We start from the raw sequence: 16,862 nt of genomic DNA, 5'->3' as shown, positions 1-16,862 counted from the left end.
ACTGAAGTCAGTAGGGATTACATGCTTAAAATGGCACATAAGCTTAAGTGCTTTCCTGAGCAAGGTCCTAGAAAAGCCATTATTTTAATGCATACATGATAAAACTGTCATGTCACGGGAATTTAAAAGAAAAAATAAATGGTTTTAATTTTTTTTCTTTCTTCTTGTTTTGTAGGGGGACACATTTGTTCCTGTGGTGATTTATAGCTACCAATAATCTTCCACAGTGGTTGCCTTTTCTACTATTCTGGCATCTTCTGCTCTTGTTAGTAAACAGAAGAGAACTATTAAACACACAGCCAAGTACTCTTAATCTCAAGAGAGAGACTTCGTACAGTATGTTCTGTACAAAACTGAAAGACTTGAAGATCACAGGGGAATGTCCTTTCTCCTTACTGACTCAAAGTCACATTACTGAGGAACATGACAAGGACTGCACAGAAAACAGCTCTAGAGCAGCTTTGCCCATCTGCAAAGAAGTCCATGAAAAAGATGCTCAAGGAAACCTTCCACAAAGGAAAACGAGCAGAAGTAGAGTGTACCTGCACACATTAACTGAAAGCATCTGCAAACTAATCTTTCCTGAGGTAAACAGATACTGCATAACAATAATAACTTAATAGCATTTAATTATAAATATTAAAAAAGCATTTTATGTAAGCCTTTACATGTAAGCCTTTCAAAAGTTGTTTTGACTTCAAAGTTTGTGTTCTTACATAGTTCTGCATAGTTTAAATCCTCATTTCATCCTCTTCCATTCCTTCTGGATACAATTTTGCCACAACCAGTTTTGTACACTTTCACACCATCCCTTCCACTGTATTTCCCTATATTTTTGCCTTGTATTTGCAACCTTCCACTGATCTTTTTAATTGTTCCTTTTAAATCCATGTATTTCTGTAGCAATTTTTCTACATAGAGATACAGTTAGAGAAACTCTGCCTTGCTACCTAATTATGTAAATTATGTGGTCACCTCATCAATTCACCTAACTGAATCCATACTGCTACGTACATTAGTCATTATCACAAAAAAATTAAAATAACTGTTTTCACCTGTTACGATGCTAACCTCCTGCCATACTATTTTTAAAAACATTACTGTGTGTGTTTACCACAAAGGTATTCTTATGTCTCTGCTCAACTCAACTGAAAACAGGTACAGTGCATGCACAGTGGTTTGCTTGAGTGGAAATGAATACCATGGTTTGTCTCTGTAAAAAGAACATGAAAAATGCAGCTCCATAACATTCAACACTTGGGCTTGCCTCAAAGTCTGTGGAAAGTGTGAAGGAGCTGACTGGTATATATTGGAACTACAAATGGCAAATGGCCAACTTTGTATACTCAATTGATTACAATTCTATTACTTGACATTCAGAGTACTTTATTAAATGTGCTGGAGTTTTGTTAAATCTATTTGCAGATATGTTTTTGCAACTCTTCATCTATTACCCTTTTGTTAAAACTCTACATTATCAATTTTTGATAGACCCCTTTTTACCTCTGCTGCACTTATACAGAAGAAATTAATCCCATCAAACTGATCTTTAAACATATAAAGGAAAGGACTTTTAACTCAAGAATGAACTGGCAAAGCACCCTTTCTATGGTGTCATGATTGCTGTATCACTTTTCTAGTTTATAGTTGTTTGTGAGATTTTTAATGAAATAATTGGTATTTTTTTTCTTTAAAGAGTGGTATAAATGTATGCAGCTGCCTATCATATAATCATGATAGGCTAGTTCATCAGCTGGGACAAAAGTTTGGTAAAGTCAAGGATATTATGACCATGTATCCCAGGAGCTACTGAAGTTCAAGGTTATTGTCACTGCTATTTACAGTTATTCAAGTCATATTCATTGGAACTTTGTCCAAGTATAGTAGTCTGTTCTCATGCTGATTTGGGGTCAAGACCTAAGCATCTTCCCAATCCTGGTTCTCCATAGAAGGGTTTTGCTTGTTTAAAAACATATTTTTCATTGCTTAGATACTTTATAGTGCCTTACTTAAGCATCAGCGACTAACATCATATTCTTTCCAATTGGAAACACCAAAACAAGGGGCCACATCATGACCCCGATCAATTGATTCATGAATTCCTCATGAAAACAGTGAGTTGGCATGGAGGTCCAGGACATAGTGAATCCAGAATAACTGTTGATTAAATCTGAGATATAATGTAGTGCGTGTGATTGTTTTATTTGCTTCTTTGGGTGTTTACAGAAATATAGAGAACATTGCTCAGAGATAAGTAATGAATTGAATGGCGTTCCACTTACTGTACCAGTTTATACACAGATGTAATTTACATTGTGTTCATATGCATGGTAGAACAGTTGTTCAATTTAGATTTTTGCTTGGAAAAAGTCTCCAGAATATATTGCCTTTCTTTCACATGATACTTCCTTTGCGTGTGCAAACTTTCCTTTTGAAAATACAATGTATAAATAAAAATACAAGTAAAAATACAAGTAAAAGATGCAGTAGAAAACACTAGTTTCTTCAGTGAATGAGAAGGAAAGAAAAGCCAGACACAGCAAGCCTCACAGCCAAATTTTATCATGGCAGTATAGTACTGTTCTATGACCCTGTCTTTATGGGAAGTTTGGGTTTCAAATGATTAGAGACTACATACATAAAACAGCTTTATTGGTCCCAACAATCTGAAGTATGCATGTTTAGCAAGTGTTGTATCTGTTCCAATTAGGAACCACAGAAAGGATATGGAACCATGGGATCGAGGTAAATTAAGGTAAATCTTCATGGTACTCTAAAGGTTCTTTTATTATGGAATCCTTTCACAAAGGTTTTCTACAGTGACTAGATTTTCATCTGGAGGATATTTGGGTTTGCAGCATACATAGCCAAAATTCTTCTTTTTCTACAAATATAAAATACATGGTTCTAACATTGTCTTGAAATGCTATAGTCTTGAAAACAGAAAAGGAGGTAACCTGAAGCACAGAATGCTATGCTGATCTTTTATAGCTGCGTTTGAAACTCTGTTACCTTTTGCGATTTCAATCTTGATGCTTCTGAAAACTGCCCTGAAAAAAAAATTAACTCTTAATATTCCAAGAAAAGTTACCAGTTAAAGAGCCACTTTTTAATGTTTTGCTGTGGGCATAATGCAGAATATAACTGGCTTTGTCTGTTAGGAGAATATATTTTAAACTGAAAAGATTTCTTTCTTCATTTTGCATCCATGGTAGGGTGTTTTTTTTGGGGGGGGATGTGTAATAATAGAAAGTTGGGTTAGTTATACTTATTTCGCAGCAGCACTGTCTTTATTGCCATCTGACAACTTGGAGGTAAAGCACATCACTATATTTAAAATGCACAACCACTGGTGCACATCAGCTAAGGGGCTTAATTGTAGTGGTACTGGAGCTGAAGGCATCAACATAAACTAAACCTCAAACACAGAAATGAGATGCTGTTTCTAACAACTATACCACCTTGAAAAAAGATGTTAGTCCCAAGGACAGCGAAGTAATTCTTCTCTGTATAAAAATGTTATGATTAAATTTTCAGCAATGACATTTTAATCAACATACCGTTTTTTCTTCCCCAGTTTGAAAGGCTAAATCTTGCACTTCAGAGAACACTTGCAAAACACAGAATAAAAGAAACCAGGTATGTATGTGTAATGGGTTTGCAACTAACTTCACAGCAAAAATGTTTTGCAGACAGTTCATAAGGACTGGGGTGGTGACTGGGAATCAGGACTTCTGGAATCTGTTTTCAGTTATCTTGTCAAATTGGTGTGTAGCTTTTCATGTAATGTTAAGTTAATAATGATTTAGTTTCTTTTAAAATATTCACAAATATTTAAATCACTCACAAAGTTGACTTAATGGGCAAATTTAGCCATTTGTGCAGGGAAACAGGCAAGGACTCTGTTTAAAATGAGCAAGTGTTTTGGAGGAACTCAGAGATTACTCAGGCATAGATGGAAAGGTAGATATGGTTGTATATGGATCTAGCCCAGTGTTTCTAAGATCGCAGGAAAATAATTTTAAATGCAAACAATTAGTATTATACAAAAAAATTTGCCTTCTGATACAGTGAACAATCATACACTACAAATACTGACATACGTGTTTTCAGTGGGCTCACTTGCCTTCTGGTTTCTGCTTCTGAGGAACTCAGCTTGATTTTCAGCACTCCTTAGTACTAATCCAATATTAATAATTTGAGCCTTGTAGGGAGTGAGAATTTCTTAGCATCTCATTATACATTGAGGATTCAATTTATTGAATGCATCTGAAAAAATAAGCCCCTCAGTTTAAATCTCCTTTCAAAAGCAGAGAAAAATAATGAAGTTGGAAACTGCACTGTTGCTCACCTTGATAAGAATAGATAATTACAATGTATCTTTTAAATGATACTTGGTATTTTCAAAGCACTTTACATGCATTGACTGAACCAAAGATAGCTGGTCAGATGTGCATTGCAATTGCTGACTGGGTTATTGATATGAATATTTTCCCTGTCTTTAATTATGTGTTGCTTCCTGGAGTATTAGTTTGAAACAAAAAATTATTATGCTATTCTGAATGATGTAATAATGCAAATGTAAAATAGATCTAAATGTCTGTATTGCTTTTGCATATAAATATATCTAAGATATTTCAAGTGAAGAAATTCAGAAAGCATGTATCAAAAGCTTATTGCTTATATGGAGGTTAATCTAAGCTACATGTCCCTCTCATCGTTTTGGGTCTGACATTCAGGTTGACATTTATTGACCTCAGAGAACTCAGAGGGCTGCAGTTCTGTGTCACAGAACCTGGATTACTACCAATGAACAAGTAATTTTGAATTAATAGTTGTTATTGGTATTTCCTCTCAGAACAGAAATACCTTCTCACCTCTTCTGAATTTAATGCAATGTAATTCCAATAAAAGCTTGAATATAAATTCCAATCATATTTTACAATATGTTATGAAATATAGTTATGGCTTCAAGCAAAAAACCCAAACCAAACAAAAACCAGGACTGTTGCAACCTAAGAGTTTTTAATCAATGACAGTCTATAGCATTTGGCCTCAATCTATAATCTGAGCTCAGACCACTAAAACTTTACCACAAATGCACAGGATAATCTAAGATCCTACCAAGACCCTATTTTGAATTAATGAAAAACTGCCTATTTGATCTGCAAAATTTGGTCTTATTAAAGACTTTTCGTCTTTAATTACACATTAAAGACAGGATAGGTAACTTCTGTTACTTACTTACTATTTTTACCAGGTTTATCTTGATGTTTCAAGGGTTTTATTTATATTTTTATGATCTTTACAGAAAAACTGGGGATAGAGAAGATTTTGAAAAAATAATCAGTGATCATGCTAATGTGGCAGGTAATGTAAGCTTGTTTAATAATAGATATATATATAAAAGTATATAAAATATAAAATAATATATGTATATATAAATTAGTCTTGTTACTAAGAAATAATTTCCTCCATGTAAGGGCTGCAGTGATGCTGACAACACAGAGCCTAAACTGTGATCTCTGCAACTAATGGTTCAGAGTGTCAAAATTTGAGCTAAAGAGATGAGCTTCTCAATTCTGACCTGTCATAGAATCATCCACCCCTAAGATCCAACATCTAGAGGGATTTGTAACATACATTCAGTAATAAGTTACAGTTTTATACTCATGAAAAACTGTTTGATCCTTTTCATCTTCTGAAGGACTATAGTCTGTTGGAAGAGAACTGCTGTAATTTGCAATACGGAACTCTCTGGCTACATCTGTAATAGTAAATTAACATTTCCAGGAACTGAAACGTGGTCTTCTGTACACTTACACTGTTAAGCTGGTCCTGGCACACAGTTGGCCTGTGACAGATAACACTTTTCCAAATGATTCCCAGTAATGGTTGGGGAGTTGGAACATTCCCAACAGTCAGTCTGCATGCAGCTATCCTGTTAAAACAAATTTACTAGCAAATGTGTGAGCTGTTCTGTGCCAATTGACCTCAGTGCCCTGGAATATTCCTAGGGTCATTTAATGTATTGGATCAGGCATAGTACTTATATCTGCATGTGTGCACGGATCTTATTCTTACTTTTTATTCTTATTTTAAGTTTTTAAGTTCTTATTTTATTTCTTTATATCAAGATAAGGGAATTGGGTTAAATCCTGTGCCAAAACGTGCATTGATTCTGTCTACATCTCTACAAAGAACACTGAGCCTTGGATCTTTCCAAACTACAACCTATTGTCTCCCTGTTTTCCAGGCAACATGAGTATGTCTTTGGTTACAGCAGGACTCCTAAATGAGAGGGCCCTCAGGTGTCAGTGCTGGATCAGGGAAGGATATTGCTAATTTGATTTGGTCTAGCATGAAAAAAAGTGGAGGTTAGCCTGAGATTCAGCGTGATGAGTGCAGTTCTGACTAAAATGTGGTTCCATGCAGGTGTTCCCGTGGAGACTCTACAGGAATCTCTTGGTGAAGAGCTATTCAAAATATGCTATGAAGAGGATGAACACATATTAGGGGTTATTGGAGGAACCCTTAAGGACTTCTTGAACAGTTTCACTACTCTGCTGAAGCAGAGTGGCCACAGTCAAGAAGCAGGAAAAAAGGACAGACTTGAAGATGCCTCCATATTATGCCTGGAGAAAGATCAGGACTTCTTAAATGTGTATTATTTCTTTCCTAAGAAAATCACGAGTCTTATTCTATCTGGTATTATTAAAGCAGCAGCTCATATTTTGTATGAAACTGAGGTGGAAGTGATGCTCATGCCTCCTTGTTTCCATAATGACTGCACTGAGTTTGCTAATCAGCCTTATTTGCTGTACTCTATACAAGTCAAAAGTGCAAAACCTTCCTTATCTCCATGTAAACCACAGTCTTCACTTGTGATTCCTGCCTCTGTGTTCTGTAAGACTTTCCCATTTCATTTTATGTTTGACAAAGATATGTCAGTTCTTCAAATTGGAAATGGGATAAGAAGACTTCTGACCAGGAGAGAATTTCAAGCTAAGCCCAATTTTGAAGAGTATTTTGAAATTCTTACCCCCAAAGTAAGCTGCACTTTTAGTGGAATAATGACAATGCTAAATATGCAGTTTACTGTACGAGTCAGAAGATGGGATAATACTGATATGACATCATCCATGGTAAGAGACTTTTTATAACCATTACTTCTGTGAGGAATTTGTTTTCTTCATATAGAGTTAAAATAGCCACAAAACATGGTGCACTTTGCATTGTCTACCTCTCAATATCTAATACAACTAAATAATAATGATTTATTAAGAGCACTCTAATGTAATTCAGATTCTGAAGCCAATATTCAGTCAAAACTCTGCTTTAGGACTTTTACACAAGTAAAATCTGACTGTTAACTTGATTTTATTAAAAAAAAATAATTTGAAATATTGAGATAAACTCAGTAAATTGAGATAAAGCCAAGGACGTGCCATGCTGCTGAGAATAAGGGCATCTCCAACACAAAGACAGTGGCAGGGAAAGCTTTACCAAAGTGCCCCTCAATCATTTCGAAACAACAGTTCTAGGATTTGGGGAAAGAAGTAGACATTTCCTGTGCTCATTCAGCCTTTGGTATCTTTGGTATTTTGGTATCTTTGATATTCTGATGTTTTCATCAGACACAATCGCCAATGGTCCCACTTAGTTTCAGCTGATGGGATTACTTACTATTTTGCCGAAGCTGGGTCTGTGACAAGTGACCTGGGACAGTAAAAAACATTGAATATTCAATGACTGCTTTTATTCGTCACTGGCCCCAGCTGAATTCCAGCTTATATACACCTGAGGCACTCCAGGATGAATTACCAGTTCAGACTCAACACTCCAAGAACTTAAATGAAGAATGGTAATAAAGGTTTCACCCAGTTATTAATGAAGTGGGAAAAAATGTAGCACTGATTAGCTACTTCAGCTCAGATCCATTTCTGCACTAGCAACAGTTTAATGATTACAAGGGGTAGTAGACTCGGCTTTGCTTTTGCCTGTACTTACATATGTAAATGTCTATTAGCAAGCAACATGTTTTCTTCAAAAAATGGTCTTTCAAAGCAATGTTAAGTGGAGTTCTGCAGCACCTTGCACATTACACAACTGAATACAGAAGGGACATAAAAACACTTCACGCAAAATATTTTGGCTTTTTAGATCATTAAAATAGGATAGGTCTGCTATTTATGCCTTTAATTTTAAATTGCAGTGAGTACTGAACATCCTATGATAAAATTGAAGCCGATTTTCTCACTTTATCTTACAAAGAAAGTGGTGCATGAACTAAACACTAGAGTTATTAGCAGAAATTCATAGGCCACTATAGTCAGTAACATTTTATCAATAGATGAAAATGCACAAAATTATTCTTTTTGTTTTTCTTTTCTTCCTAAGCTAAAACTGATACTGATACTCAAACATAATTAGGTGTTTATCCTTAAGTTGTGGTCTAACTCTTGTACCAGAAGGCTCAAGCAAAATAAACTTATTTGACCGCTCTATGATTTAGCACCCCATGTTTTCTCTTAAGTAACTAAACAAAAATGTAAGGACTACAGACCAGTCTGATTTTTGTACGTTTCAGCAAAATGTATTTCCTCTAAAACTTCTTGCTTCTAAACCATTGCCATGCATGTTTTGCATGAATTCTTGTTTCTTTAACTGTTTCAGGTAATGGATCTTAAAGGCCAAATGATCTATATTTTTGAATCCAGTGCCATCCTATTCTTGGGATCTCCTTGTGTGGATAGACTAGAAGATTTTACAGGACGTGGATTGTACCTCTCAGATATTCCCATTCACAATGCATTGAGAGATGTTGTTCTGATAGGAGAGCAGGCCAGAGCTCAGGATGGACTGAAGAAGAGGTTAGGAAAGCTAAAAGCAACCCTTGAGCAGGCCCATCAAGCACTTGAAGAAGAAAAGAAGAAGACTGTAGATCTTCTGTTTTCAATTTTTCCTGGAGAGGTTGCTCAGCAGCTGTGGCAGGGACAAGTCGTGCAAGCCAAGAAATTTAATAATGTCACAATGCTTTTCTCTGACATTGTTGGATTCACTGCCATCTGTTCCCAATGCTCACCTATGCAGGTTATCACCATGCTTAATGAGCTTTATACTCGCTTTGATTACCAATGTGGAGAGCTAGATGTCTACAAGGTATACAATTTATTGCATTTCTGTGGGGTTCCGGGGCAGGAAAGGAAATAAAGACTAAATGGAACAGAGGATAATAGAAGTCCAAAAATTATTTTGCCCTAAACCTTCATTATAAAAAAGACATATTAAGATAAATCACAAAACAAACAAACAAAAAATCAACAGAATCAGCTGTTCATGCAGCCAAGAGAGAAACCCATCAAAACTTTAGAGTTAATTTTAAAAATTAATTTCAATGACAGTGCTGTGAATCTGGAGTAAATAGGTGTTTAACATAGCTATGGATGCCTGACAGCAGGTGAGCAAGGAAAAGTATTTTAGCATCATGCCCAGCAATAAATACAAGTTGTGCGATTTTTCCTTTTGAATGATACTGCAGGATTTGCCCAGGACTTAAATAATTTAGCAGGACAAATAAGACTCAGTCAATATGTAGTTACAATTCTTACTGAAGCCACAGACTTTTCTTTTATATGTCAAACAGTCTAACAGTGAGGAACAAATATGCCTGTTTTAGGTTGAGACTATTGGAGATGCCTACTGTGTCGCTGGAGGTTTACACAAAGAAAGTGAAACACATGCTGTTCAAATAGCATTGATGGCCCTGAAGATGATGGAGCTGTCAGATGAGGTGGTGTCTCCCCATGGAGAACCTATCAAGGTCATATATTTTATTGTATTTTGTATGGTTCAAGTGGGCATTTTTGTTTGTTTAGTTGCTTTTGGGATTTTTGTCTCAAGGAAATTTCACGTCATTGCATTAACTCAGACAAGTTGGGGAATCAAGTGTGTATGGCTGGCGAAGCTGACCTTTTTAGTTCTATGAATGAGAGTTTTGTGGAGAGGTAAAGATGAAACAGATCTGAAAATCAACCCAAAAGACTTAAATGCAGTGAAATCAATAGGTGCACACTGACATGCTGCAGTTTTTGTCTCAGTAGCAATAAATTTGTCAGTGGCATGGAATATTCTGTTACTGTTTTCTAATGAGGAGACATCCTCTCTCAAAATGAGACCCAATGAGAACATCTAAGTCTTTTGAGGTAACAGGTATAAATATGGATCATCAAAGACATGTTCTGATTGCAGTAATCCACACATCTTTAAAGGATTCTGTTGCTGTTCTTGTTTTACCGTCAGATACTGAACCACGACCATAAGATAATGGTGTTAATGCTGTCAAAGCAACTGTTAGATTCAGTGGTAGTTATATTTATGGCTTCCTTTCAATGAGGACTTACACATGTACTGAACTTTTCATGTAGGTTTACTTCTCACTGAGAAAAAAAAGAGAAAGGCCGGTGTGCATGACAAATGATGTGGACCTTCTACTAAGTACAGATGTCCTGGAATGGGGTCCTATTATTTTTAATACAGGTGTCTCAGTTCATTATGTCTTTCATTTGCTCATTTTTAACATTTATCTGTTCATTTGTTCCTTTAAAAACTTCAGGCTTCTTTGATTTTAGATTAAGGAATATTTGTATTCCAAGACAAAGAAAATGGTTATTAAGAGGATTACTTGCTCCACATTTATCACAGAGAACAGCAAGCAGTATTATATTATAAATAAATGTCGTTCTTTTTGTATTTCACAATATCAAATTAAATTACGCTTAAAAAAGCTGGAAACATCTTGACAATATTATAACATGTTTATAGTTTCCACGCAAATGCTACCTCTATAATTTTGAATGAGGAATGCTATTACATTTTTTAAAGTAATTTTAAAATAGAAAAAAATTGTATAAGTACCTACTAGAAGCTTCTTAGAAGAAAACTGAATCTTTCTATTTTTAATGAAAGCATGCATCTATTTTAATGAAATGCTTCATGAAAGTGTTGCTGTTTTGCAAAGCAACAAATATGTCACACAGTCTACTGTCATTTTATATGTCAAATTGTCAAAGAAAAAGGCGTGACTGCAAACCGCTTACTTTAAATCAGACTTGTATAATGACGTACCTATTTCAGCCATCTTTGCTGTGTGGGTGGATTTTGCTTTTGTTGCAGGCTTTTCTGCTTTTCCATTCAAAATTAGAAATGGTGACTTCTTCATAATGATACAACATTCTCTTGATATGTAAAGAGTAGCACACATAGTAGATACACAAGCTTCCCGACATGCCATTATTGTGTCAGAGTGTTATTCTGAAGAGAACATGTCTACGTATGTATAATGCACATGAGAAAAAGAATACATCTCCAAAAAAAAAAAAAAGGAACATAGAAAGCAGCACCAGCTAAGCAAAACTCAAAAATCTGAGTATGAGTTACAAAGAAGAGGTATCAAAGTGTTTCAACTGATGTATAATTTGATTAATTATCAAAATCCTGTAGTCTGGGATTGGCATTTATTCTATGCGTGACCTTGTCAATAGAGTTCAGTTGGAACTACAGCATATACATATTGTCTTTGCTAGTGCCTAAGACTTGTCTTCTGACCTTAACAGCAAAGCAAGTACTGTTCATTAACTGTCACCAGTCTAACAACATTGTGTCATGTAATTCCTCCCAGGAAAGTATCCAAGTGTCATAGTAACTCCTGCTGATGTTTCTAGATCAATTCACTGCCACAGAGACCAGCGTTATCACAGTCATATCAGATGAAGGATTACTTACTATAAATGCAAAGCAAGGTAAACTTCAGCTAGTTTCCTCTCCACGAGCAGCGATGACCAGAATACAGACATTTTAAGGAGACTGTACTAATTCAATTTATATTAGTAGCTCATTATTTCTTTTTTTTTAATAGAGGAAGAATTTATAAACTCACTTTAACTGTTTTATTTTACCTAATAATGCTGTTTTCTGTCTTTTATTTGAAGATGCGTATTGGCCTTCATTCTGGATCTGTCTTTGCTGGAGTTGTTGGGGTTAAAATGCCTCGCTATTGCCTTTTTGGAAATAATGTAACCCTTGCCAATAAGTTTGAATCTTGCAGTATACCTAGAAAAATAAATGTCAGCCCAACAACTTACAGGTACAGTGCTTCATATCTGTGAAATGTCCACCTGAAGTAGTTACTGTAATAGTTCATTACCTTCCTGTTCTTTTTTTTTTTTCCTCTGAATTACTGCTGTTCATTTTCCTTTTTCTCTTTTTATCTGACTGCTCATGAAAGCACCATGGTTATTTTTAGTCAGAATGCAACCAGCAGCAGCAAGAAAAAGGGTGAAACAGAACAGCTGATACTTATTTTTCAGATGTTACATTTAAAATAAATGGACTGTCAGGCCAATTTTGCTTCTTACCCTGCAGCTGTATACCTCTTGCTTTTTTTCTTCTTCTTCTCCCATATAGTGAGCTTGTCTTTGAGCTATGTGGCTTTCAGTGTGAACTGGATGCCAAGCTGGCTGCAGGTACCCTTGAAAATAACAACCTAACTGAAGAATTGTTAAACATCACCCTACATATCTTCACTCTTTTTTTGGTTAGGGAAGATGAATGAATAGGTTGCAATGAATCAACCACACCAGTGTTTATACAGGTCTTGATCCCAACTCAGTTTAAACCTTTTAGTATGGAACTTAGGCTGTACTATTTATCCACTCAGATCAGACATTTTTAGTAATGTGTACTATGTGATCATGCAGACAGCTAGCAGGCTCTCCCATGGGAAATACAGCACCTTTCCTTTGTCCTCCGAATCTAATACTCTTTGTATTATCTGTTTAATTATACTTGAAAATCACCTTGCAACATGTTCATGGCCAAGTAATAGTGTCTTATAGGTGCCAGGCAAAATAATAGGAAACTGTTTTGAATTTGATGGTAACAACAGTCTACATCTGAACTCCAGGTCCAGGTCTGAATTTTATGCCACTGAGCTGATAGAGACTATTGTTTCTTCCAGAGTGGTCAAAAGTTTTATAAGAATGAACAGTAGAGAGTGAATCTACTAGTAGAAAGTGATATGGCTGGCTGGGTAAAATAACCAGAAATATGGATATAAATTATTTTTTCCTTTTAAGGAAGCTCTGCTACCCTCACTGTAGCCTGGACAGTCAGTTGTTCCTACTCAGCTTGTACCCACTGCCATGTATCTGATAATGCCTTGTGTAAAGGCATTCTGTGTCCAATGTTAGAGAATTTGGCACAGAATCCTGACATTCTCTGCAGCATGTGCTATGTGACTTACAGGGTGCCAAGCTTTATATTATCTTGTATAGGTGACTTAGATAAAAGTAGTACAGGTATTAGGGCACACAGTAAGTAACATTTTCAATCGTGCACTCTAAACAAATGTAGAGATAACATTAGCATCGCCAGTGCTTACGTATGTCAGAAGAACAGTGCTGGCCAATAGTGACTTTTTTTCCATATCCATATGGAAAATCATTTTGAATGATACTGAGACTACAGTCTTTTCTTAAAACCATTAGACACTTCGTCCACACAAGACTTGCCCGTAACTTGTGGCATAAGTAGGTTTCTGCATGGCTGTGTATTCATCTCAAGAGAATATTTGAAATGAGTATGCTTTTGGAAAAAAAAAAAAAAGAGAATTCTGTGAGAGCCTAGAAAATAGGCAATTTGGTTAAAGGGTAAACTATTGTTATTATTGTTGTGGTATGTTTGTTTTTTTCCCTGAGTGAATGATGTGTTAACCTCCTTTTTGTTTAGTGTTTTTTTCTTTTTGATTCATACACCAATTCTAAACACATATTGATAACATTATGATACCTTGCACAACTCCTGTATATTGCAATAATTGTTTGGAAGCTTAGATACCAGTCATCCGTATTTATCCCTACAGATTAGCAATCTGTGTTTCAGATATAGAAGACCACTGGGTTTAGTGGACGCATGTGTTAAAAAGCAAAATTATTAGAATTGGTAAGAGGATCTGAATAGTTTAGTTAATAAGCTTTTCAGTATTTCATTAGTTGAAACATTAATTAGGGTACCAGTTTCATGTGCAAATCTGAGCTAGCTTTCAGTACTAAATAATTTTTGAAAATATTTACAACAAACATAGCACCTACAAGCAAAACATTGACAAGACAAAAAAAAGAGAGGCAATACTCCTGTTGGCGCTGGTGCACAAGTTAATAGGTTACCAGGGTTACCAAATAAACAGTATTTTTTTTATATTTTCTGTAAATAACATATAAATATTAAATTAGGTTCTGTCCTGCTACATTCTGCCCTGCTGTACATGAAGAATTATTGTATTTCTGCACTTGTAGTAACAATTAGTGACTGATTCATTTTTAATCAACATGATTCATTTTTGTTTTAGGTTGTTAAAGGAATATCCAGGTTTTGTGTTCACACCTCGCTCAAGAGAAGAGCTTCCACCAAATTTTCCCAGTGATATCCCTGGAATTTGCTATTTTCTGGATGCTTATATTCAAGGAACAAACTCACAGACTTGGTTTCAAAAGAGAGATTTGGAAGATGGCAATGCCAATTTTTTGGGTGAGGAAACAGGAATAGACTAAATTGTACATTCACAAGTGTATAGAATAAATTTATAAATATTTTGATTTTTTTTGTATAAATTGAAATTTTTAAAAATGTGTGAAACATGAAAGCACTTTAGATTGTTAACACCTGAAAGCCAGTATTAAAATTTCAGGAAGTATGTCACTGACTACTTTTTATTTTTCCTTTGCATAAGGAATATAGTCACTAAAATAATGTTGCAACTTCACTGTTGAAAATGCTACTAAAAACTACGTTTCCCTGTGGTAATTTGTAAGTAAAAGTGCTATGTAACAACTCTCTCAGTTCTCTCTGTGCTCAGAATTCTAGATGTATTGTACATGCAGTGTGTCAGGAAATGTAATGTGCAAGTGATGCAGCCACATGCAGTGTTGTGAGCTGGTGCTTACCAATGACTACTAAAATACATTTTCTTAGTGATTCCATAAGAAAATATCCATTAAAATATTGTCATTGCTATCACATACGCCTTCCAGTGCATCATTTGGGCCCCATCCTAAAAGCTGCCGACCATCTTCTAACGCTGACTGGAGTCAGTGTGTTGAGGGTGCTCAGCATCTTCTGGATCAGGCTGTTAATTGTAGCTAATACACATATACATAGCAGAGTTTGCTGCTTACTGTTTCATGAACTTTATTTTGTGTATAAAATGAATATAGATTAAAACACTGTATAATCACATACTAAAGTCTCTGTAATCATCAAACAATATTTTAGTTCTTGGGGTTTTTAAAATACTTTACAAAAAAGAATAATATCCACTTGCTGTTATGTATTAGAGCAATAAATGTTTTCTTTTTGTTGTCATTTAAATTTGAAATGTTTTAAAAGAAGTGTAATTAAACATGCTTTGGAGTGTTTGCTTAGAAAGGAAATTCCAGTCAGACTGTATGAAATGGAACAGAAGTACACCAGTTTAAAGCTATGATCCTTATTCAGCAACAGCAATGTGGGTATGACATTATTGAAATGCCTATGGTATACTTGCTTTAAAGTTGCCAGGGGAATCTACAGGTGAACAGAAATACTTTAAAACATATGAACACATATACGAAGTATTAATATTACTACACTACAAGCTTTTCTATTGTGGATGGTGGAACAGGAGTGGAGAACTCTCAAGGGTCTGCCTCTAGAGCTGGCAGAATAGAGTTAGTTACGAGTCCTGAGTTTAGGATTCTGCCTCTAACTAGCGGATCCATCTGCACAGAAATTTCTCTGTGCTGCACAGTTTGATCCCAGCTGCAGGCTGGAGAACACACATACAAATATTTCCCGTAGTATCAAATATTATTAGTTATTATTCTAACCTCTTAAACTCTTGGGTTTTGGCATATCAAGCCATAAAAGTCTTTCTTCAAGCTACTTGCCACTGAATCAGATTTTGCGCTCTGAATGTTTACAGGGAGCAATTACATTAGACCAAGGTGCCATTCTGTTCATTTTCTGAACTTGACTGGTTCATTCTGAAGCTTGATATACTGTTTTATCCTACTATTTTGCAGTAGAAACTCATAGAGAACATGTACCATCAGAGCCTTGAGAAAAATCCTTATAAGGGACTAGCACTAAGAAAATTTTGAAAGCATATTTTAATTCAGATTTCCCGTAAGCAGCATTTGAACAAAACTTGAAACATTGAATCCTGCTATTGCTTGAGGTCTCCTCTATCCATCCAAGATGCTTAGAAATAATTCTGTGACACAAAAATGGAACCTGAAAGTCTCTCTCTCTATTATATGTATACACATCTCTCTCGCATGCGCCATATATATACATGCACATATACAAGCATATGTATTTGTAACATTTTTAACAGCAGTGTTTCAAGGAAACAAGAACTATGCAAATCTTGGCGACTGATCTTTGCAATATTATTTTGGTCAGAAAATTCTGTTCTATTGACATAAATACCCAGAGGCTAGTAGCAGTCCCATGTGGATGTTCCTGGATTTAAAAATGTGGGAATATTTGACTACTGACTCTTCAGTAGGCTCATGATACTAAGCCAGTAATGACTGAAGTCAGTAGGAATCTATCCATCCCTGTCATCTGTTGAATGTTAAAAAACAAATAGGCTTTTAAATAAAAAGGGTTTCTTCCTCCATATCTACCGAACGGGAGGGACTCTTAGAAGTGATTTTACTTTTGTCCCTAGGAAAGAACTATTGCTGGACTGGATGATGGCCATTCTCAAAGCTAGATTTCATATAAATCTGTCATTCAGTAGGATGTTCATCATGGCAGTT

The 16,862-nt window shown here is 35.5% G+C and overlaps 1 protein-coding gene across 2 annotated transcripts; it reads left to right on the top strand.

The window, feature by feature from the left end:
* Nucleotides 1–223: 223 nt before the first annotated feature.
* Nucleotides 224–15,075, top strand: GUCY1A1 (guanylate cyclase 1 soluble subunit alpha 1). Of its 2 annotated transcripts, none has more exons than XM_050896436.1 (8): nt 224–587; nt 3,578–3,639; nt 5,312–5,370; nt 6,943–7,145; nt 8,677–9,162; nt 9,680–9,823; nt 11,991–12,145; nt 14,408–15,075. In XM_050896436.1, the coding sequence occupies exons 1-8, from the start codon at nt 339–341 to the stop codon at nt 14,607–14,609; spliced, it is 1,560 nt and encodes a 519-aa protein (XP_050752393.1). In that variant the 5' UTR covers nt 224–338; the 3' UTR covers nt 14,610–15,075. The 2 variants fall into 2 exon arrangements, with proteins under 2 accessions (XP_050752393.1, XP_050752392.1); XM_050896435.1 differs by having other exon boundaries at nt 6,436–7,145.
* The last annotated feature ends 1,787 nt before the right edge of the window (nt 15,076–16,862 follow it).

Source organism: Gymnogyps californianus, chromosome 4, assembly GCF_018139145.2.
Source record: "Gymnogyps californianus isolate 813 chromosome 4, ASM1813914v2, whole genome shotgun sequence".
Lineage (NCBI taxonomy): Eukaryota > Metazoa > Chordata > Aves > Accipitriformes > Cathartidae > Gymnogyps > Gymnogyps californianus.
The sequence above is the reverse complement of the archived record's forward strand: the minus strand, read 5'-3'. Positions and strand labels throughout refer to the sequence as shown.

What these genes read in the sequence shown, in the direction of transcription:
- GUCY1A1 (XM_050896435.1), top strand. Translation starts at nt 339, where the DNA reads ATGTTCTGTACAAAACTGAAAGACTTGAAGATCACAGGGGAATGTCCT. An exon ending in GCAAACTAATCTTTCCTGAG is followed by an intron (nt 588 to 3,577) that starts GTAAACAGATAC and finishes TTTCTTCCCCAG; the next exon opens with TTTGAAAGGCTAAATCTTGC. An exon ending in GTCAGCCCAACAACTTACAG is followed by an intron (nt 12,146 to 14,407) that starts GTACAGTGCTTC and finishes TTTTTGTTTTAG; the next exon opens with GTTGTTAAAGGAATATCCAG.